The sequence below is a fragment of the Macrobrachium rosenbergii genome, chromosome 11 (genome assembly GCF_040412425.1).
Source record: "Macrobrachium rosenbergii isolate ZJJX-2024 chromosome 11, ASM4041242v1, whole genome shotgun sequence".
Taxonomy (NCBI): Eukaryota; Metazoa; Arthropoda; class Malacostraca; order Decapoda; family Palaemonidae; genus Macrobrachium; species Macrobrachium rosenbergii.
In genome coordinates, this window is record NC_089751.1 from 4,680,369 (window position 1) to 4,704,634 (window position 24,266).

At 39.4% G+C, this 24,266-nt stretch overlaps 1 protein-coding gene across 2 annotated transcripts in view; it reads left to right on the forward strand.

The window, feature by feature from the left end:
* LOC136843093 (uncharacterized) overlaps positions 1-21,566 on the forward strand; it is a 465,473-nt gene extending 443,907 nt beyond the window's left edge. The window contains exons 5-6 of one of the 2 annotated variants that reach the window (XM_067111074.1): positions 17,701-17,794; positions 19,589-21,566. In XM_067111074.1, coding sequence (XP_066967175.1) covers positions 17,701-17,794; positions 19,589-20,414 — 920 coding nt within the window. In that variant the 3' untranslated portion in view covers positions 20,415-21,566. Of the gene's footprint in view, positions 1-17,700; positions 17,804-19,588 lie in introns of both variants that reach the window. The other variant, XM_067111073.1, reaches the window with a different exon arrangement.
* The last annotated feature ends 2,700 nt before the right edge of the window (positions 21,567-24,266 follow it).

A 24,266-nucleotide genomic window follows, 5' to 3' on the forward strand; every position in this document is an offset into this window, starting at 1 on the left:
GAAATGGTTAAAGAAATTCCAGTGTTAAATTGTCAAAAAAAGGTTTTGTCGTTTATACGCATTTACCAATGACGTTTTAGAAGAATGAAGTAAAAAGCACCAAGCAACTAAAATGGTGAAACGGGTTCCCAAAAAAGGTGGCTGGAAGGAGCCATATATTGATTTCCTGGTATGTTACAGTCAGCGTCTACTTACTACGTGTGTTCCTCTCATTCCAGGCTTAGAAATAGGACAACTATTCGGAGACAATTTTACTTGAAAAGTCGCAAGACTATTTTTTTTTAATAGGTTCAGGGTTCTGCTCTATTTTATGGGGTAGCCTAATAATTTATGTACAGTAGGATTATGTCATTTAACCTAGTCATTAAGGTTTAAATGTTACATTCGGTTAATTCCTAACGTTACGGTTTAGAGAAAATTTATATAATCGATTATAACAAAATTACAGAAAATCAGTTTCAACTTCAATCGATAAAACGGAATTAATTTTCTAAAGATTTTAAAAATGGTGATATTAGACATATTTTTAATTATTCAGATAATTTTCATGATTCCTTTACCTGTAAAGAATAGGGTATTTTAATTTTAAGTATGTAAACAGACGAATGGTGTGACTGACCGATTTGTTTACGCGTAGGGAGGCTGTCGATTGCGGTTTTATATATACAGTAAGAGTACAACTATTGAGAAATTCCCCACAAAGAGTCTGATATATTGGGTGGTATACACATGAACAGTAATACTGTATTACGCTCATGTTCTGTTGTGCATGACGTCACTTTGGGGGATAGGTGTCCTTTTAGGTCAGGGCACGGCGCCCATTTTTAAGGTTAGGTTATGACAAGGTCTATAGACCTTGGGTTATGATGTATCCCCGTCGAAATGTCATCATCGGCTTTTTAGCTGGCCGCCGCCTGCGGAAATACCGTGCGCAACTTACGTGCACCTTAAGATTTGCAGTTCATTGCTTAAAATTTGCATTGTCTTATTATATATAATCATCTCGTGTACGCAAATGTCCCCTCTATTGAATTGATTTAATATCCCAGATTGTTTTAATTAGATGGTGATTTTTTTATTGGTAATATTATTTTAGTCATTCTGCATTGTCAACAAGTTCAGTATAATTACTGGTGGAACTTAGAATTGGCAGATTGCTCAATAAGGCTGTTTAAATTAATAATAAAACAATCTTGTAAATGTTAAACTAAGTGAAAGGTAATTCATAAAATGAAATTCTGGTTCATTTAAGAAATTTGCATTGATACAATTATATTGAGATTGAGACCCAGAAAGTAAGTCGGTCTATCAGTTTATGTGATTTTGAACGTAAGTAAATTTAATCGGTTTAACAATATGTATTTCCCAATGAATGTTAACATCGTCAAAAATAGGCCCAAGCTTCAGCACGAGTCCGGATATTGTCATCGTTATCGTCAATTGCAGATTTCATTTACCATCATACATGAATTCTTTTGAGAACAATATTAAAAATTACTGGAGGTTCTACAAAGAAGGTTCGCAGGCCAAGAATTTATCAGCTGATCGCTGGGAGGGAATTGCCGTCAGCAGTGCCTTGACTGGGTCTTTGGCTCCGCCCACAATCATGATGGCTCGACCCGTCAGTCAGAGGTCCCGCACTTGTTTACATTTTGCATGACGCTGCGCTGTCCCGTTCCCCCCGCCATTATTTCGTAAACAGTTTGACTATCAATACCGTGATGGTTTCCAGAATTGGTGTTAGGTTGTTACTTGTTGTGGCCTTTCAATTCTTATTTCCTCCCGGCCTGATGGGTGCATTTTAAAAAGAACAGTTTGTTTGGACGCTTACTTAGTTGAAGATAGTTATAATGTCTGCCCAAAAACTTTTGAATCTTAGTTTTGTTGTTATGAAAATTAGAAATTTTTTGTTATGTATTTTAACAGTTGGTGGGTTATCTTTAAATTGTCTGTTATAAGAGAAGTTTTTTTCTTTCATCTAAAAAAGACTGGAAATTAAACATTTACAATATGCGTTTTCCTGTCTTGTTTGAGGAGAAAGAACTATATTTTGAGTACACTGAAAGCAAAAAATAAATAAATAAATAGATGAAAAACAACGTGACATATAGACAATACGAAATGTTTATGCCAAATGATCAGTGAAAACGATAGCCCACTTCAGAATAGAGTGGTGGAGGAAGATGACGTCATTACCCATTGCATTACACAAATAGCACAGATCTAGAATAGGAGACTTTGCACTAGGAAGGCAGAGCATCAGAACTAGAACCACTTGGCGTTGAGCATGCAGTACTTTATTTCAATTATGTATACAGTTTTGTGTAACCATTTCGTCAGTGACATGGGAATGGTTCATGGAATTTTGGAATCAAACAGGATTCTTATTTTAGTTGAAAGGAGCTTAATGGTTCCGCCCTCCGTTATTAACCAATGTTTGCGAAATTGAGACAATAGACTTGGCATTCAGGTTAAAAGGACGGGATTTGAAATTGTCATTATTGTGTCGATTTTGTAATTTTTCATGTTAAATGTATGTTTAGGCAGGTGTGGCAGTGTGACTTTGGTGGTATCCTATGTAGGTGACCGTTGACCCGGGTGGATGGATAGAAAATAGGTTATTCCTTTGCATAAGCTTTATATGTAGCCTACTCCTGTCACACATCATTTGTCCATATTTTACACGCGAACAAGTTTCCGAATTATATGGTTGCATCGTGTATGCAGTGTTTTTATGGGCCTTTTTTATCTTCACAGTATGATGCTGGATTACAGTAAAAGACAATATGCGTAGCCTAATGTAATTGTAGTATCCATAATGCCCTCTTAACTTTCGAATTCTTCGCGCTGTTTTGGATACGCTTTTCACTACAAAGCCTTAAGATCCAAGTGGAAGAAATTTGAAGCAGTTATGTTGTCCGGTAGCGGGAAACGAACCCGCGTACTATTATTAGAACGAGGTCACGTTGCTGACCTGACCACGAGAACGATAAAAATCGATTGTCCCCCGTACATAGTACATATAGCCTACCTGTCGAATTCAGATTGATTTATCAGAGCTGGAATAGACCCATCCTCACCATCGTAGCGAAGTGGGCAATATATATATATATATATATATATATATATATATATATATATATATATATATATATATATATATATATATATATATATATATATATATATTATATATATATATATATATATATATATATATATATATATATATATATATATATATATATATATATATATAGCCTATACACACACACACAATGATTTACCTAAACGAAATGATGTGCAGTCATGACTCCAGGGTAATATTGATGAAATGGCCAAGGAACTATTTTTGCCATTGATTATATTGGAACCGTAATCCAGTGGTACCAACTTGGCTTCTCATTTGGTTCCAAGCCTTTGTCCTGTTAATATCTTTCGAGGACTGCATGAGTAGTGGAAGTTTGTCTCTGTTAAATTACGGGAAAACGAAGCTCTTAAGAGAACAAAGATGTCACGGCATATCTATTGGTACATGTAGCTTCGAGTGTAAATTATGCATGCAAGCAGTTCTTGCGCCGACGGTCACGAGTGAAAGCGGGGAAAAGAAGTCATTTACAAGGTGCGTGTGGAGTGGCAGTTATGACCAGGGTAAAAATATGGGCACGCAGTCCAGAACCTTCGCTCTGTATATTTGCTCGTTTCGTTTCCAAGCGGCACTAATGGCGAGTGTCCATGCAGAGGATTAATGAAGTGCTGAATAAAATGCACGTAGCGTGTGTGTGTGAGAGAGATGTAAACGGTGACATTTTGTATGTTACCAAAACTGACGGGCCTAATAACACTACTAGATAAACTCTCTCTCTCTCTCTCTCTCTCTCTCTCTCTCTCTCTCTCTCTCTCTCTCTCTCTCTCTCTCTCAGGGCTAGAGAGCAAGTTGAAAAAATAATTTTAGGGTTGGGGGGAGGGGTAGCAAGCGTCCACACCATGTTTCGATCTCCTGGCGTTGCATAAGGTTTTTAGGAAGTAGTTCTGATTGGAAGGAAGACGGAGAATTACTTTCCAGGAAATTAAACAGTTTAGAACCGGATGAATGGCCCGTACTGTTGCCTTTCGTTCTGGAATACTCTTGTTCGCGGCAGTGTATATTTGCAAGAATTTGGTGCTAATCATGATTTAATGCTATATTCTACTCCTAAACGCACTTCATCTGCAATGTTTATTTTTCTACTACGTTACGTGTCTGGTATGTACTTAATGTACTTATCGCATACATGACCTCGGAGTTTCATTCTGTTACATAGTCTATTTGTATTTTAAATAGATTATTATGGGATCGATCCACCACAGTTCTCCTGGTCTCATAAGTTGTAGACAAAAGCACAGACATCCAGAAGACCCTCGTGTGTTTCTGCCGGGCGTTGCTTTGAAATGAGGAACTCCGGTCGGAATGATCCCGACTCCTGGTGTGGTGGGAGGAGGTACGGGGAGAATCGGTAAGAGGCTTTTGTTTTGAAATGAGCAAAACGGGCGAATTTGCATACGGTGCATTCCGACTACAGCGCCAGATTCATTAACAAAGGATTAGCTGTCCATCGTAACACGCTTGACCTTTTGGCTGACCCTTTCGCATAGGCTGCTGCTGCTGCTGCGCCTGCGTGGCCTCGTGGCTGGCTGGTGGCTCTGTCTGGGTAATACTCCAACTCCTCTTTGTACCTGGTTCGCTGAAAAGGTCCATATCTCTCTCTCTCTCTCTCTCTCTCTCTCTCTCTCTCTCTCTCTCTCTCTCTCTCTCTCTCTCTCTCTCTCTCTCTCTCTTGTATTTTAAAATTGTGAACTTAAAAAGGATTTTATGTCTTAACGTAAATTTAAATTTGATGTCTTTTGATTAATTAGTTCCCGCTTATTATTTATTTGATTAGCTGTTTTCAAACTTCAACCCTTTTGCCATGTCCTTTTCAGTGCTTCCAAATAACCATGGTCAGAAGATTGCAGTGAATGACCCAGTCTACAAAGGCAATAAAGGATATATTTTTTCGTTTAAAATTAGCATATTCCACTCAGGCTAATAAGAATCGTTTTTAAACTAAAACCAAATTATTCATTCAAATAGTTTTCCTCTTGTGCCGTTGGTTTTTTCAGTGTTTGCTTCAGATACCAATATAGGCCTAATCATTTCTGACATATGTGACATCTACAAGTGACATTTTAATATCTTATCTTTTAAAGGTGTGTACCGCCTTCATTATTTTGTCTGCGTTTCGATATACTTTCCGTTTACATGGCGAAAAGAATTAAAGTTAGGGTTTGTGATAAGATAACTGCAGCAACTCATGCGTTCAACTTAACGGCTTATGCCTAATCGTCCAAATTCATCCATCATATTAGTTTGGGGCTTTATTTACAAAGCTCCGAATTTGTATTGTTTGTGGTTTTTTCAGTGTTAGCCGGATGGCGTCAGTGGTTCGTATATGAAGGCTCGTTAATCGCTTTCCCCTTATGATGGGTGGCGGGTGATGTCAGGGAGCGGGGTTCGAGAGGTAGTCGTTGGGTTGGGGAGGTTGAAGGGGCATCCCCCTGGGGTAAGAGGTGGCAGGTATTGATATGCAGATGGTGGGCCGACCGGGTTAATAGCAGAACGAACTCGGGCTAATAGCAACAAAGGTTACTATCGAGCCAAGATGGCCACCGTGGGCGAGATGTTTGACCAAAGACCGCGAGAGATCGCTACATCTGGAGTAGTAGTCTTTCCTTATCGCTTATTATTATCATTTCGCTCAGCCATGATGTATGTTTAAAGGAGAGCCAGCAGAATCGAGACTCGGAGAAGCCGGCCCATTAAATACACAATTCCTTTCAGGGTACTGAGGCTTGAGAAGGGGTTGGGATTTCTTTCCTTAGATAGTTCTTCAGTGTGAAGTTCAAGGGATACTGCGCGATTTAGCGTTGTTTCTGAACGCAAGAACCACGTTGTTAATTAAACTCCGTAGTTCCTGACGGGGGATGTGGATTTGATTCAATATTTTGTTGCTTGTGGAAAGATTTTGAGGTATTGTAATTGCCGAGGTTTTTTTGCCTCCAGCCTGATCTTGTTTCTTCTCTTAATTTTTGAATAACTTGTATGAATACAGAAGTATTTTGTCACTCATCAAATTGAGAGTAGTATTAAACGTTCTCTCCAGTTTGTTGCTATGATCAAAACTATTATAATTTAGAACGATATTAAACGCATTTACTTTGCAAAAACCCTCCTCACCTTTGCCAAACCTTTAGAGATTGCATATCTCCGGGCAAAGCTTTACGATCGATGTATTCCTTGCCAGAATTTTCATCGGCGATCTCGAATGCTTCCCCGCGCACTGATTTATTCCAAGTGGATTTATTGAACCTTCAAATTCTTTCCTTGCCCCCCCTTCCCCACATGCCCTGACAGACCCAGCCTTCCCCCTCCCAACAAGAAAGGCGCAGCCGTATACATTGCATAGAGATACTCTAAGGCGGCTATAGAGTTTTTCAGAGAGCGTTTTGGCATTATAAAAGCGTTACGGTTTGGGAGTGTGTGCCGCTGAGGTAACAGCTTGCCCACCAGTGATAGTTTTTAGACTTGCTTTTGCTTCTTGTTAGCGCTATAGCGTTGGTAGGGTGCTATCCTGTTAGAAGAAAATTGTTGCTATAGATAAGTGAACTATATTTGCCTGGCTAAGAGTAACATTAATCTTGACTTCATATGCAGCGGAGATTTCACAGGCTGTTATCATAGTTAATATTTTTAGTGTTATTCATCGCACTGTGTTCCTTTTTTGTAGTAAAAGCAATACGAATTTCTGTTGATTTATTTTTTTAAGACCACCACCACTACTACTACTACTACCACTACTACTACTACTACCATTTTCATCATTGCTGTATGGATAGCATTGCCTACCTGATAAATGAATTCGTTCTGACCCTAAGAGCAGCTGGCTGTCCTTAGTTGTCGTTCCTCCCCTAATCATTTTTGCCTAAAGCAGAAAATTAATTGGATTTGGCCAAGATTCATTTGTATTATTTTATTCTTAAGCATAAGTTATTCAGCATAGGCCGGGTTTTTGATGTACAGAATCTTGATTACTTTTCTTTCTGTGCACTGTCGAAGTAATGCTGAATATCATATTTTTTTTATCGTCGGTCATTCCACTCGCTCTCTTATGGCACCGCAAAATCATTCCGAAGGTAAGTTTCGGATTTTCCAGACTTTGGATTTTCTGCCTCCCTTTAATAATGACTTATTAAAAGTTAGGTTTGCAAGTACAGTAGAGTGATATTCATAATGTCAAGACGAATAGTAATTTTGGTTGGTAATTAAGTCTAGTGTTGCTAACAGTTTGTCTAATTTCCCACTTTGCCTATGGCCTAGAAGTAGATTTTTATTAGATTATTTAAGCTGCATATATTTATGTAATAGTGAAACTCAGGGTTGTCACTCAACCCCTTTGAAGTTATTAGTTGGGTATAGTTTATGGCGATTTTTCTCTAATAAATAAAACGTTACCCCGGATGTCGTTCGTTTCAGTCAAGGCCTGTGTCCTGCATCTCATGAGGTTGTTTTTGTTAGTTTAGGTAATTAACGAAACACCAAAGAACTTCAGGTCGTTACTTTTCATATTGGTAATTAGGGATATCAGAAATCATCCCAAACTATAGTCGGTGATTGGATATGATTGTTTTAGTGTTGGAGGAGACAGGTTTGTCGACCCTTCTGATATAAATTGAGAACAATAACACTGGCATTTGTTATATAAATAATGATTTAGAGATGTAACGAGAGCGATGGGAATCTGTTGTAACCGTCTATGAGATTAGTTTTATGGAATATAGTAATGTAAATTACGAAGGGATTAAATTTATGGAATATAAATAAAAGTGTAGCCTAAATGATATGGGATTGATTTTATGGAATATGGTAATTCCCTGTAATGTTCTGAATCTCAGTTATGTCCTTCAATTATTAAGATAATGTTAAAGTAAAAGGTTCATGTTGATATAACTATCCTACAAATGTTTTTACGTAACTAAGTTATTGGGTACAAAGGGTTCATGCCGAAGTTTATTACAAAGAAATCAGTCATAGTGGGGTTAGTATGTAGATACAAAGTGTTTAGTTATGTAATTAAGAAGAGTTTATCACAATATTGTAATTTCACAGTAATGCTAACGTGCATAGCAACGGTCTTTGTGATAGTACAATGTGACCATAAGTAAAATGTGTGCTTGTTGAAGTTGGCATCAGATGCTTTGGGTAAATCAAACGGAACAAAGTCAGTAACGTTCTAATGGAAGGAACCATTTATAGCCTAGCACGAATATATGCAGGACAAAACCTAATGAAAGACAGACTCTCTCTCTCTCTCTCTCTCTCTCTCTCTCTCTCTCTCTCTCTCTCTCTCTCTCTCTCTCTCTCTCTCTCTCTCTGGGCGGCGGCGAGATCAGGCGCTCTTGTCGAAGTCTGAGAGCGAAAGGAGGGTGTGGAGCCCACCTGGGATTGCGTATACCTGTTCCCCAAGATCGTCTTCGTGGGCCCGATCGTGTTATACGCCGCTAAGACAGTGATAGATCATTCTCTAACATGTTAAGCGTTCCTGTCGAACCGTAGTCCGCCGATTGAGCTGTAAACTTAATGACAAAGGTAATGCTAAGGTCGCTTGGGTCCAGTTCACTTAAACGAGGTTTAGTGATTCCTCTGCCAGGATACCTAATACCAATTTATTTTTCTTGTTTTCCTCTTAGCTTTTGTTTTGCCACTTTGATCTCCCTAATTTAACCAATGCTTGCATTCCGTTGGTAATTCGATACGAAAGTTTTACTCGATACGCCTGCCCATACCCAGGCCTTGTAGGTGGAGCGGTTGTCTTGTAGCCTACTTATGAAAATGAAAAAAAAGGGGTTCTTAAATGAAGTTGTATCCTACCTAAGGGTTTGGGGCATCTTGGCTTGAGAGAAGAGACGTGGCGCCCGGGGCCCTACTCTGAAACACGAGCTTTTTTGAGAGAGAGAGAGAGAGAGAGAGAGAGAGAGAGAGAGAGAGAGAGAGAGAATCTGCCAGTCAAAGTAAACCTAGATGCAACACGTTCTTAAAATTATTGTAGCCAGTTTTTCATGTGTTACACTTAATATTATTATTATCATCATTATCAAAGGTTTTTGTAGTAATATTGAGCAAGTTATTAAATTTTCATTTGCGGGGGACAGCAATTATAACACTCCATGCACATAGCCTCTCATTGTCCAGCATAGTTTCAACTTAGCTTTTATAGATTTTTCCTATGAATAGTTAATGATTTTCACTAATTTTGGGATACCCTGTCCTTACTGTCTTCTCTCCACAATGTTCTCTTTAATCGTGATAGTGAAAGTCCCAGTCCCCAGCTGTAAGCGAAGGGTATTGCCTGGGAAAAAAAATGCTCTGTATCTAACTTTCTCGCTCTACTGCCGTTCGTCCATTTCCTCAACCTACTGTACTGGACTACCACTAGTTACCACACCCATTCTCTCTCTCTCTCTCTCTCTCATAACTGTTATTTACTACAGTCCTTCATTCCTTTTACGAAATCAATGATTTCAAATCCCTCCCCCTCCCCCACCCCTTCCCATTTCCTTACAGAACCCGTTCAATTAATGGGTTTATTTACTCAAAAAAACACCTTGTTTATCGAAGTGGTCTTTATACCCTTGATATCCTACTTTCGCATCCTTAAAGGTTAATGATTGTCTCGATAAGAACGAATTCCTTTGATTCAGATCTCTCGAAATAGTCATTTTCAGCCAGATACTGACATTCTGAAAATACACACTAATTAACAGTTGGACATGTACATGAAAGATTAGGTTCGTTTTCAGATAGTTTACTGGTAATGGGTCTGGATTAGGTGTATAAGGATAGCAGCACAATTATTAAAGCATCCCTAATATGAAAGTATGTCACAGAAATATTTGAGGATTGTACAGATTCATTTTGTTGATTTTCGTTATCGTTGCAATATTTATGATTCCAGTATTGTCATGTTTCTGTTGGTGTGAATTTTTGCGCTTTCCCTTTTTTAAAGGTAACAGAAGATTACATGAATAGATTTTCAGCACGCTTTGTTTTTCTCTTTTGTGTGCTCGTGAATTGTTTTCGTGAGTATATTGTAGTGTAATGCAATTATGTTTCTTTTTCAATTAATCAGCACTAACCTACGAATACGTTTAAGAGTTTTGACGCATTATTTGAACAATATAACTTTGTATTATTGCTTCCAAGGTGTGAAAGTTTCTTGGAAGAGTATGTAGGTGGCTGATGGATTTTGTTAGGATCTCAAAGCTGTGTGATGTTGATAGACTTCCTGTGACCTGGTTTCTAAATATACCGAAACCTTACTCAACTCAGCTGCTACATCGCGTTTCATCCCCGAATAAGAAGTAGCAAGGAACGTAGCCTTTACCTTTTAGAAGCACCTGAATATTGCCAGGGTGATTTCCAGGTACTCATTGCGACCTTGGACCGACGTTGCAAAGGGATGGGGAATGTTAGAGAGAGCCCAGATGGAGGCGGGGGAAGCGGGTAATTACACGTAGATGGGGTGTGCGTTTAGGGGGAGTTCAGAATTAAGTAGTTGTTTTGGGGAGAGGCTGCACGCGGGGAAGGGGGAAGAGGGACTTGTATTTAGGAAGGGGGTTTGTGGTTGTTGGAATTGTGGGTATTCGATCATAGGAGGAATAAAGCGGGAGGGAGAGATTGGGGGTGTTAAATGTGTCGGCTGTGGTTCCTCCATCTTATCTGATGAACCAAGGCAGTCTATTTTGGGCAACGGTGTAATTTGTGATGTGCTCCGATACCGATGATGCCTCTATTAACTTCATGAGACCTGGACCATGCCGCTCCCCCGGGAGATATTTGAGGTTTTGTGTGGCAGTCTAGACGCGCCCGCGCATAGCCTGTATATATGTGTGTGAGTGTGTATATATATATATATATATATATATATATATATATATATATATATATATATATATATATATATATATATATATATATATATGTATATATATATATATATATATATATACACACACACACACACACATACACCCAGAATATATATACCCAGAACCTTAAAAAGGTATTTATGTACTGTAGAAAACAAGGCAGTTATGTTTGAAATATAAATATATTCAGAATGACGCTCCCGTTAACCCTTCACTTACCGGCCATCGCAAGTCATCCCTGCACCAAGAATTCGTTTCAGAAACTTATGCTTAAAAATAAAAGAGGAAAAACTCCTGATTCATTTAGAGGTTCACATGACCTTCTTTGCTTGCTGTCATTATTACTGATCAACACTTTTTTTTCTTTGTTGCAGTATTTACGATGCAAAATTACAAGTTTCGTACGATTCTTCATAACAGCATTTCTAGGTGTGTGTGCTTGTTGTCTGCGGCGCCTGTTATTGTCTCCTGGTTTCCTTTTGAACTTGAAGCAGTGCTGATTGTGCTTAGTTCTGAGTTGCATTGGTTACCTGGCCCTAAAGTTGTCATTCCTGTAAATTTTGTGTACAGCGTCATAATGTTTTGTGGATGTTGTACGTTTTCCCATACCAGATCTCTTTGCAAGGCCTTTCAAGAACTTGCAGTTTCCATTTTGTCCTATAGTTTCGTCTGCAAATGCTCGTAATTGTTGGAATGTTGATAGTGGAAATAAATCCTAGAACAAATAGTACACTCGTGCATTTTTTTGTTTATTATGTATAATACATAGTGTGCCTTGTTTACATTCCTAAACACAGCGATGTAGAAATCTTTAGGGACCAGTTTGTTATAGTTTTACTAAATTTTTCGTCTTGGCCTTATTATGTTACGATTTCTTATCAGTGTTTTGTTTTCATTATCCAACTATAGGAATCCCCTCCGGCACTCTCTCTCTCTCTCTCTCTCTCTCTCTCTCTCTCTCTCTCTCTCTCTCTCTCTCTCTCTCCCTCCACATACTGTATGGTAGGGCTTAACCAACGAACAGCATCCACCGACCTTAAATTCCCCTAGCAAGGATTTACACCTGTGAGTAAATGAGGGTATCCAGTGACCCATCGCTGGGCTACCTGTTGGTCCTTGTCCCATGTTTACTGTTGCCTTCCTGGAAGCCTTAATGATGCTTTGTAAGGTGTACCCCAGATAAGTCCTTTTGAAGTAACCCATAAGACTTTTTAAGGTTTTACATTTGTTTGTGTGCTTTTGATCGACTTCGTTTCCCCATTTGAATATGAATCTTTAGCTGACACTTGTCCTTTAATCAGACCTAATGTCATGTTTCACATGGTAAACTGAAAATCTATCAAGCTTTTCCGATTGGTATGTTACTGTCAGCCACCCCTTTCTGATAGTCTTTCGCCTTTGCTGGCTTCTCTCTCTCTCTCTCTCTCTCTCTCTCTCTCTCTCTCTCTCTCTCTCTCTCTCTCTCTCTCTCTCTCTCTCGTAACGTGATGGTTGCGCGTTTAGCGGAAAAGGAGCGATGTGTGGGCACGTTCTTAAAATCAGGTATTCCTCTAAGCACCGAATTATGTACGTAGTTGTTAGATGATTGCTGCGAATTGAACCTAGCGGGAGAGCAAGAGCGAGAAAAAACAATAGATGTGAGTATGCAGTGTTCCTTGTAAATATATATATACCTCCGAAAAGGGAGGGCTTCGACGGGAATCCTCATCCCACAAGAAGAAGCTGTTCATTAAACTCGGAGCTCTCCCGAATTTCCGTTTGTAAAGATTGTCGAGGGATGTCGCTTTAGGGTAAATATATCAACGGCTAGCGACAATAGGCGTTTAAATCATCTCGGCGGCTTGCCGTGGTTGTTTACATTGGGATATCTCGTCATGTCCATCGCGAGCACAACTTGTCTTCGCTTAGGATGGAGAGCGAATGTTGTCTTGATGGCCTAAGAAGCAGTTTTTTTCCAGATATTGTTGACGCTTCTAATATCCAAATTCTGCACACCTGACATGGGCGAGTATAGTTTATTGGTAAACATTTCAATTAGCATAAATATATAGCCCATTATGTATGCTTACAGGTGTATTTTGGTGATGTTAAATGTCGATGTTTTTTTATCATACTATAATTACTCTCTTGAGTGAGTAATTAAATCGCCATATCTTTACGTTCTTTCCCCATTAAAATTAAATTCTTCCTTGTCCCCAGTTGGTTTTCCCGTCTTCTTGGCCCTTTTCCGCATTATCTTTTTACGTTTGCGTATGATGGCGCCTCTCAAACATACACCTAGTAAGGTACGGGTTATATGTGGGTAGGGCGTTAGCTGCATTCCCGGGTGGTTTTAATCTCTCTCTCTCTCTCTCTCTCTCTCTCTCTCTCTCTCTCTCTCTCAGAATATGTAACGCGCGATATCTTCTCTCGCTTTCGTACAATCAGCGATGAATCATTCCCGAGAATTTCATCATTATGCCGCTCTCTCGCGCGCTCTCTTTCTTGGGGCTGGATGGTCATCTCTTCCTCTACTCTGGCAATCAGAGGATAAAACCCGTAGCACAGAATCACCAGGGTTAGAGTAAATGCCTTCTTAACCTCTGCCTCCGCCCCATAGAGTATGATTTAAAGGTGATATCTCGTATCATTACCGTACCGTTTCCTCCCTTAATAACAAGGTGTAGCAGTAGATACGTAAGCGCCTTATTCAACGCCTGTCAGGAGATAGCCGCACGTCGGTATGAGAGACGCCAACCCCTTCCTTCCATGGTGCCTTATGAGCGTGATTTACTGCAGAAGAATACTTCTTTAAGAAGCCGGGGCAAGGGATGCAACTGCTCCACATTTCTCATTTCAAAATCTGTGGAAAGTACTGGCGTGTTCGTAGTGTCTGGGCTGAGACCTAACTGCGTGTGTCTTCCTTTTAACGGCCTCTGATGAAACGAGGAGTTGTATCCATCTGTTTTGTACCAAAAGAGGAAGGTGCGAACAAGGTGTCCTTACTGTCAGAGGTGACGGAGAAAAGGTGAAGATTCCAGATGAAGAATGCAGAAGTAGGAACGACGCCATGGAGATGCTCTCTTACTCTCTGCTTATTTCTCGATTTTTTTGTCTCCTTTGAACACCGCAGATGGGAAGCAGTGCGTGTAAAGAGCAACGGCGCCTGGAAAGTGATGTCTTTTCCGACACCATTCTTCGTTTCCTCTCTCCTCTCTCTCTCTCTCTCTCTCTCTCTCTCTCTCTCTCTCTCTCTCTCTCTCTCTCTCTCCGAGAGGCAGAGGGATGGAGAAGTAAGCTTTTTGTTGTTTGTTGATGAACTTGATAAAAGCCTTCAGAATCGGCATTCGCGCTTGCCATTAACAACCGACGGACGTTTAATGATTTTTATAATAAGTGAATATTTTAACAATTTTCTCTCTCGATATTGACGCTCATAAGCCTATGGACTTGATTAAATTTGGGAGGCGGTCCACTTGAAAGTTGCCAAGGTTAACGAAAAGCCAACGCTTCTGTTAACTTGATTTTTTTCATTTTATCATATATGCCCCTTTTCACATATTTGACTTTTCATTTTAACGGTTGGATACAGCACTAACTCAAGAGGGGACATATCAGACAGTAATAAAAATCAGTTTACAGAATTTAGTTTTAAAATTAGTTTAAAATGCTATTGTTATATATTTGCTTTCCTGATTTCCCATAATTTTCCAATTTTAAATTACTGTAGAACAAACACGTGTACCACCGCTATCCGATGTTTACTCAGTAAAACTGTATACAGAAATGGTTGAGTAATTAAACCAGTATTTTAATGGTAAATTTACTTCCTTTTCCATAACATTTTTCGGTGCAAAGTCTATGAAGAGAAAAGTCAGAATTTCAGCTTGTTTTCCGTGGAATAGTGACACCGCCTTGATGGAGGCTTTGAGAACTCTAAGGGGTTAGAACGTACACTTTCATTCCTTAGGGTAACTTGCCTTGCCAGCGATAGCCTAGTTACCTAGTACATACAACGAGATACATTTATTCTGACATTTGTTATTTATGAAAAATAACAGATTATCTGTTTAAAAAATACACTTTTATGAGATGGTTTTATAGTAAACTTACAAGAAAATGTTTACGCTGAAATGATGGTTAAGAACAAAATCGGTAATCATTTATTCATAGGCGCAAGTTCAGTGTGCGATAGTGTATTTTAGCATATTGACAGGTTTGGAAAGGTCTGTTCTCAAGATGTGTCCAATTCCAGGGAGAAGGGATTAAAGAGCTGTGTGTGTGTGCGTGTGTGTGTGCGATGAGCCTGAAGCTGACCCTTTCACCCTGTAGTGTCTACCCAACCCTTCTTTGCAAACCCATCCAGTGTTGCATTCACTCTCTCTCCTTATCACCATACCGGTCGATCACTGTCGAAAAGTAACTTCGTGGTTTCCAGTATGCCTGTTTACAATGTATGTGTGTGTGTCAGATTCTCGCTCGGGGTCCAGTGATGAAAGAGAAGCAGCTTACATGTACACTATACGGATGTGGGTTGTACAGCCAATATATGTTTGTTTGGATTTATGATATTTTAAACTTCCCATAGTGTGTGTGTGTGTGTGTGTGTGTGTGTGTGTGTGTGTGTGTGTGTGTGTGTGTGTGTGTGTGTGTGTGTGTGTGTGTGTGTGAGAGAGAGAGAGATATTTGTCAGATGCACAAATAAATTTTCAGTGGATCAATCAATAGAACGTTCAAAAGTAACGTTGTACAAAGAAGGTTTTTGTTATACTACTTGTAATAAGAAATAGAATATTAAACCGGCAAAATATGTACACCAGTCATGATCACGAATGGCTGTCCGTTGCTCTCTCATGTCTTCCGTCCTCCCCTCGGCTCTGCCAATTGGATGGCCGTGTGAATGTTGATGATAACATCGTTAGTCATGTGGAGAGAATACAATGTGGTCGTTTGGCTGGATAAATTTCAATCAGTTGGATGTTGGTTCGATTCTCTACGAGTTTATGAGATGGCAGCATTGCGCGACATCGAAGGGACAGTTTCAATCTTCTTCTGATGTTGGGAGAAGCTTTCTCGCAAAATTCTGTGGTACGTTATGAGCACACGCAAGTTGGAGGTTTGTCTAAGAATTTTTTGCTTTGGTGTACTCAGTTATATTTCCCCATTACATATGATTGTTGTCCAGAACAATGGTTTCGCGTTTTCATTGGTATGCGTGGACGGGGCGGGCCGGTCTGTAATCTTATTTGTATAGAAGTTGAACCGGGTGCTCTTTGAATACTAATCGTGGTTCGAAGACCCCATTGGGTGAGGAGAATTCTCCTAAGCTGTATAGAGTGAAAAAGAGACAGAAAAGACTCGATTGTGTATCTCCCCATCAATTTTTTTGTGTGTGAATGGAAGAGGAAAAGGATTATGTTTCCCCCTCCTCTTGTTAGTCAGGTTGCTTCTTTCTTCATGAACGTATTGAACACCGTTTCTAAAACCAGTCCGTAATTCATCTCGCTTTTCATCCATCCTATATAATCCCTTCATGATTTGCCCCTAACCTTTTATCCTCCTCCTTCCTCCAGGTCATCTATTCTCGATGCATGAATTAGTTTTATTATTAAGTGCAAGTCTATTTTTCTCTCCCTCTTCCTCGTAATCCTCTCTCCTGGAGGCTGTCATGTTCTTTTGGCGAGCTCCACCCGTGTCCGTCCTTATCCCTCAGAGAGCCGATAAAGCCCTTCTAAAGCGATCCTTTTTGGTCAAGTCAAACGATATTTGGTTCGGCCATGAAACTGCTACACGCTAAGGCTTATCACGTTTGTTTTCTACGGGGTTTCGTTTTATAGATAATCTCCAGGACTCTCGGTTAAGACTGTCTGGCGAAGATTCGTTGCTATGAAAAATTAGGTTTGAGAATTTGCTTGACAGTTACCTGGTGATAATATAAAAGAAGTTAGGTGATATGTTACATGTGGTTTAAGGGGCACGTCCTTGCAAGTCTGGCTAAGAATCGATTTTTGGATGTAGGTGTTCATACCATAGTAACAAAAACATCTAGCTTTTGTGGGGGTTTTAAAGTGTAAATGTTTACTCTTGTGCATCCCGGCTTTATATTTTCAAGTTGAACATACCAGCTCTCCTTATGGTCTACTGACGAGTGCCCCTTAGTGGGCTACGGCCGTTAGTGCACACGTGGTGCACAGTTGGCATTGCTAAGAGTGTTGGTAGCGTCCCGTCGGCTCTGAGTTGTATCTACTCTTAAGCCTTATACTTTACCTTCATTCCTTTTTCCTTTCTTCAGTCTTGCTATCCAACCTCTCAAACCATTACATCTTAATGCAACTGTGGGGTCTTCTCCCAGTTCCACCCTTAGGTCCGTAAACTTCACCATTTATTTTCTGGGTTTTATTTATCTTGCTGTCCATCCACTCGAACTGCCTCTTTTCACTCTCGGTGCTTGGTTTGCCTAAATCACATAAAATAAAAAAATCAAGTTACCCAAGAGTGTTAAATAACTTCCTTTAAAAAATAAGTATAAAAGGACTTTTCATAAAGCCTGCGCTTTTTATAAAACGTTTATACATATCTTAATTTACTTGGTGGTGTAGGCTATATGACTAAAATTTATTAGAAATACATTTTTTGGACATGTGTCCCGTTACTATGAAATATATCCTCATGATGCAGGGTTAATGTTTTAAACTAATTATATTGTTTTACTTACAGGTCCCTTAATTGATGACACCTGGTTCCTCGTCATAATCTCGTCCTGTGTAGCGGCGACACTTCTGGGCATCATCCTTGCCATCGCATTCCTCAAGTACAGAGAGTGGGTTCATTACTTATATTAATCTCTCTCTCTCTCTCTCTCTCTCTCTCTCTCTCTCTCTCTCTCTCTCTCTCTCTCTCTCTCTCTCTCTCTCTCTCTCTCTCAAAATTCACAAACACAATTATAGAATTATAATTATTTGTGAGGACATAATACAAACTGTCTTCGTTCACGATTCTGAAAGCGAAATCACAAGTTGGCCACAAATATAAACTCCAGGTGCAACGCATGTTGTGAGAGACAAAAAGTTAAACTTCGTAAATATTTTTAACAAAGAAAGACGAAACCAAGTCCCAGGGTCTTGATATAGTAGAGAGGTCGATTTCATAGTGAGAAAAAGGTAAGCCCGTTCGCTCTTTCGCTGCAGAACATTTTGCTGTCATAATCATGCCAACAGTCAGGAAGCCTCAAGCGCGAATGCTATACTTGAAGCAAAAAGATCCTAGATAAGAAAACCTCGTTTCTTGGGAAACGAATCGGGTTGAACAAGCAAACGGGTCCCGGGGTTGACAAAAGGGAATATTTCTCCGAAACAAGTTCTAGTTATTTCGATTAAAATGTGTCAGTTGATGCGGCAGCAAACACCCAGACTTTTGTTTAGGTTTCGAGAACTTAGACGCTCGATTGGATCGCTACAAGGCAAACCCGGAGACGCTTCATTAGTCGTGGTGTTGATAAAGCGGAGTGGCCTCTGATAAGACGGACAGACACCCTGATAAGCGGACCCCTTAATTAACGGCCACCGCCCTCATGCCGCTGCCGGACTCTCCGCACCGGCTTAATGAGTTGTGTAATGACTAGTCTCAATCCTCGTTTATGCCTCCTACCTCGCTCCTACTCCCACTACTCTGGTTTATGTACACTCACTCGAAGTCATGGCCCAAGGCATCAGGCAAGCAGTGCCTCATTTACGTCCTAACTGTTATACTCGCTTGGAACCAGGAAGGGAAAGGTTCTTAAAATGACCATTAGTCACGTTTTGGTCGCCAGTCCATTGTTCTCTTGTTATAGTATAAGAAATCTTACGAGTTATATTTGCATGTTGAAACGTAAGCTGAAATATACGGGATTTCCTTTACCGCGAATAGGTTCCAGTTATCATCAGGTTTACAGGAGCAAACCAAATAAATTATACATTTCCTTGTGAACATTTTAGATTTTACAGTTTTCCACTAAATTCATTAATGGTATATTTCGCTTAATTTACAAGTGTGTGGTCGAAAGTATGATTTATGGAATTTTACATTGCTCTCAGACTAAGTGACTTTGTGTATATATAAAAAATGGGAAAAAGCACTTTAAAAGAAGAAGAAGAATTACGCATTCGCGCTTTGAAGGAGAAAGATACTAGATGGTAAGAACTGCAAATGACCTACATTAATACACAGACTTATTGATTCATTGTATATAGTATACTGCTTGTGCATACATATGCACTCTTACAATAATTGCACAAATCATGAGTTGTGTTGACGCTTTCTTTTTCCATACTGTCTTTTGTTAAGTTTTAATTATTGTTAGTGAGTTTTTCTTTATTGACCTTATATCAATTCAGATAAAACATTGCATATAAAAGTAATATTTAATCTTATGTGTGTTATGCTATAATTTAATTTTTTTAAATTAAATTTAAACGTTTCAGGATAGTCAGATAAAAAAACTAAAACCTAGTACTGTAGGATTTTGAGACAATTGATGCATTGCTTTCCACCATTTATCCTGACAATGTTTAGCCATTTTCCACATGATATGCTGTATTTCTACATGTATTGTATTTTTTTCTAGGGGTAAAATGAAGCCTATGAGCGATGACGCCTTGGCCAAGAAAGAGAAGGCACTGGGGCTTGAAAGATGTGAAGCTGTATTGTATCCTGCGCCAGCCCCTGCCCCAGCCCCTCAGCTTGATAGTCGTTCCATGTCACGTGCATTGTGGGCTGCCATCAAGCCTTTAGAGGGAAATCACTACACAGTAGACCACTGCCAGCCCATGGAGCAAAAACCAGTACGATTAGACCTTCTACCACCGCATGACAACTCGTATGACTATGTCGATTACAGTGGCGTTACATACGCTACAGCTGGGTACACAACGTTGACACCTCGTTTAGATCAACACAGTCCCCGTCCAGCACCTGCTGCAAGTTTTGAAAACATTGGTTATGTTCCTGGTGATGATGGCACGGAAGTGGAGCGCATCGCCCCGGATGGTTGTGTGGTAACTGCCCCACGAGCGGCTCGTTTGCTGGGATCACCACGTTTCGCACAGGGAAACAGTGATCACCATCACTACGAAATGGTGACACCCTCTCCCAGAAGAAACAAATCTCTTGATCGGGGTAGTGGTCGTCAGCCACCCATCATCAGTGGGCCCACGAGTCTGGGGCCTGTGAGACTGCCGGCGCTTAATGGTCGTCCTTCTCCTCGCTATAATTTAACAGCCCTAGCCACAGGTGCTCATACCCTCACACCTAAAGTGGATAACTCTTCGAGATCTGAAAGACGACATGCACATGTCTCTCTAGATCGTTCAGGGAGCGCCAACACCAAACTAGCTCCTGCCTCACCCACTGACCATATCTATGCTTCACCCATTACTTCCCCTGTCATTTGAGATCAAAATTATTTTCTGAGTTTTACCTGCAATGCCTATGTAGGCGACAGGGATGTCACTACTAGTCTGTTATGATGAGCTTGGCAAAGGGTAAATAGAGTATGTCTGGGGGATTTATACGAGTTCCTGTCTATACAATATTTGCTGCCACGTTGGCTACTAGAAATTTATTAATCAGCATTATGTGAGGTGATTATATATATATATATATATATATATATATATATATATATATATATATATATATATATATATACACACACACATTGTATATAAAATTGTATTCGTGATCAGAAATTGGAAATTAAAGTGCAGCATTATCTAAAAACACCTCTGCTACAGATTTAATATCAGTAACGTCCTGCTTTGGTGTAGACATATACATTTCGGTTATGTTCCTTTGTAGAAGCAAATTACAGTTGCCTGCCACCCTTATCCCCCAGCTACCGCAACATCAGTATTGCCACAAGATTTATGCACTGCTGTTAACCCTGCACCCAGCTTCCATCAAGTCAAAGGCCAGGCCTTTCGGTGTGTCAGCTATGTTGTGTGTAGAGGACACATTGTGTTGATACCAAAGCATAAGTGTTAAGGATCCTTTTTTTTTTTTCATTCTTCGATAGCATGGCATTCATACTGAACTAATTGCAAATCATTTTTTTTTTTCTATTTGAAAATCACGATCTCATTAGCTTGTTAGTTTACGATGTCAAAGATATTAAATTGCAATGTTCAGGAAAACTGAGCTTTGAATATTCATATATGGTGCCATATTTCATCCTTTGTTCTATGTGAACAAAGATGCACAATGTCTTTCTGAAGCCTTCAGAGCATGCTTGTATTCTTTCAATCAAAACATTAAGTAGACGGTCAGTGCATGAATACAGTTTGTGAATGTATTTGGAAGGGACAAGTGATTTAACAGTGTCCAGTGACTGCACAGAACTTCCTTCTGTGCATCTTGACAACGGCCGCCTTTCCAAATAATCTGAAAGCGCTTTTGAAAGTTTCATATTCATTCCATGTTTCATATCTATTTATTGCTGTGTATATGTATTTAAGAGCTTTATTAATGTCTGTAAATAAGATTATTTGCTTTTTCATTTCTGTAAAAATGTGCAATTTTATTCTAAATAGATGTTACAAAATTAATGGCATTTTCTTTTACTGTAACTTTCCTACCGTGAGTCTTCCGTTTTAACTTCCCAATGGCTGGCTCAAAATGTTTTGTCGCTCTAGTATCGATTAAATTACAATGCGGTCTCCATAAATGGAAAATTTAGACGGCTTTCCTAAACTCCACTACTGGTTCCGTGAACTACCGACTCTCTTTCAACCAGTGAAAATAGACTCTGCAGTCATATTTTTCGAGTCCAAAAGTAATTCAAATTTTGTACAAAAACAAATATAATTACTTGACATGCTTACAGTTGTATGAGAAGCAACAATATTACAAAATCGCAAGACCCGGAAAAAAATAAAAACCCAATTCTAGAAATGTTATTTATAGCTTAGTAACTTTTCAACTGGATAAAGATAATTATTTCATGTGTGCGCGTTTAGCTTATACCCACGCGACATTTCTAATTACGGATGTTGATACCAACAATATATTTTTTATTACAATAAAAAAAAAAACTTTGATAGTACAAAACATGGGAAAAGAGATGAGTTACCTCATAAGCTAATACTTACAGTACTAAGCCGTTTCCTTACCGTCAACTACCATCTTTCTAAAACTGAAGTCGTTATCATCCAAGTCTCAACTTTTCAATGTAAAACTAAGCACACATCTGAGAGGCCCCAGTTGTACTTAACACATACCTGAAATTACACTCCATTAGCAAAAATGGCCATATACATGTTATTTTCTTCGGTGGTGCATCTCACTGAATAACGTAATGTTTGCAAAAGAGCGGATATGTTCCTTTGTGGTTATAGCTTTAATCCTACTGTTTGCTAAAGCATGTATCCCGCTAGTTTTGGCTTTGACTAAATAAAAAATGTGAAAAACTTCTAGTTTCATAGCTTCAAACCTCTATTTTACAGCAGTCACATTTACCAACTGGGACAGGAGACCATTGACGATAATCATAGTTGGCCGAGGGAGCTTAAGGTAAGCGCCCTCCTCCTTAGGGATATGTAGCTCTTTAACATCAAGTGATACTCACATTGTTCTAAACATTGGGATTGATAACAATTAAACCTGTAACAGTCAAGAGAATCCTTGTAAAGAGTGATGGTTTCTTCTTTTGTTATAAACTGCTTTCTATCCCTAGTAATTGTCTTGCTATTCTTCCTCCTTTCTTGTCATCAGTTATCAACAATCTCACTGTCGTGGTATCTTGACCTAGATCTTCGACTTCATTACAGATATCTCCATCTCTCTAAGGTTTTATCCCACTCTCCTTTGGCGTCGTCACTCTGTTGCTATCATCTCCATTGAGATCAAAGTATACCTTAGTTTAACCAGACCACTGAATTGATTAACAGTAGGAGGCCCGAAGGATTAGATTTATTTTACGTGGCTAAGAACCAACTGGTTACCTAGCAACGGGACCTACAGCTTATTGTGGAATCCAAACCACATTATACCGAGAAATTAATTTTTATCACCAGAAATAAATTTCTCTAATTCTGAAATTCAATCAGCACCACCATCAAATCAGTATTGTAATACAGTAGTTTTTACAGGTGCCAGTGGCTTATCTTCTTCTGCTCAGTACTTTGCCAGAAATAGATTCACCGGTAATATAATTCACTGCCATTTCAATTGTCTTTCAGATACTGTACATTTTTTTTTTCTTTCATTTTTACTCACATGGTGCAATGACACATCCCTAATTTGGCAAACATTGACCTCCAGTTCTTGGACTTAAACACAGTTGTTACTACCACCACCATTACTTCACAGTCATGAACTTGAATTAACATACAGAGAACACGTTGGACCAATAGGCTACCTGCTACCCATCATTTCTAATCACCACTTCCAGTTTATGCCTCTGGGCACTTTCATTTCTTAAACAAATACTGCGCCACTTTACAATCAACAATAGTACCATGTATATCATTCAGTTCCTCCTAATTCACGGAAAGCATAATGCTGTGTATTCGAACTATTCCACACAATTGCCAATGCAGTCACAGGTTCCATGTGAGGAGGATCGTTTTTAGGAATATTAGACTCAGCTGGATTAAATTCAATTCTCACTGGTTGGAAGGAACCTGAATTGTACAACAAGAGCACTGCAAATAGGAATAGCCAGAGCAAGGCCATTTCTAGGTTACAATTAGTAGCCTATCCAATGTAACCTTTAGATCTGTGATGACCTCAAGTTTCTGACTTACTTGTTACTTTCAGACTTTCTGCTGCTGCATCATCATCATCATCATCCAGGTACCATATCCCCAAGGGCATCGACAATCATGGCTCGCCACTCCTCTATTTCTGGCTCTCTGCAGCAATGAGCTGCAGACATTCTTCCTCCAGTCATTCTCACCAGTCCATCCATATATTTTTGTCTAGGTCTTCCTCTCGTCCTTCTTCCATTGATTTTACCAGTGAGAGAGAGATAATCTAGTTCTTGTCTTCTCACTATGTGACCTACAAACTGCATTTGTCTACCTCTCACTGAAGCCAAAGTTCTCTCTCAAAGCCTACTCTCTCTAACACTTCCTCATTAGTTTTCCTTTCTGTCCATGATATTTTCAGCATCCTTCTCCAAAACCACATTTCTGCAGCCTGTAACCTCTCCTCATCTGCCTTCCTCAAGGTCCAAGTTTCACAGCCATACAACAATACAGACCAAACAAAACATTTCACACACCTCCTCCTTAGGTTCATAGATA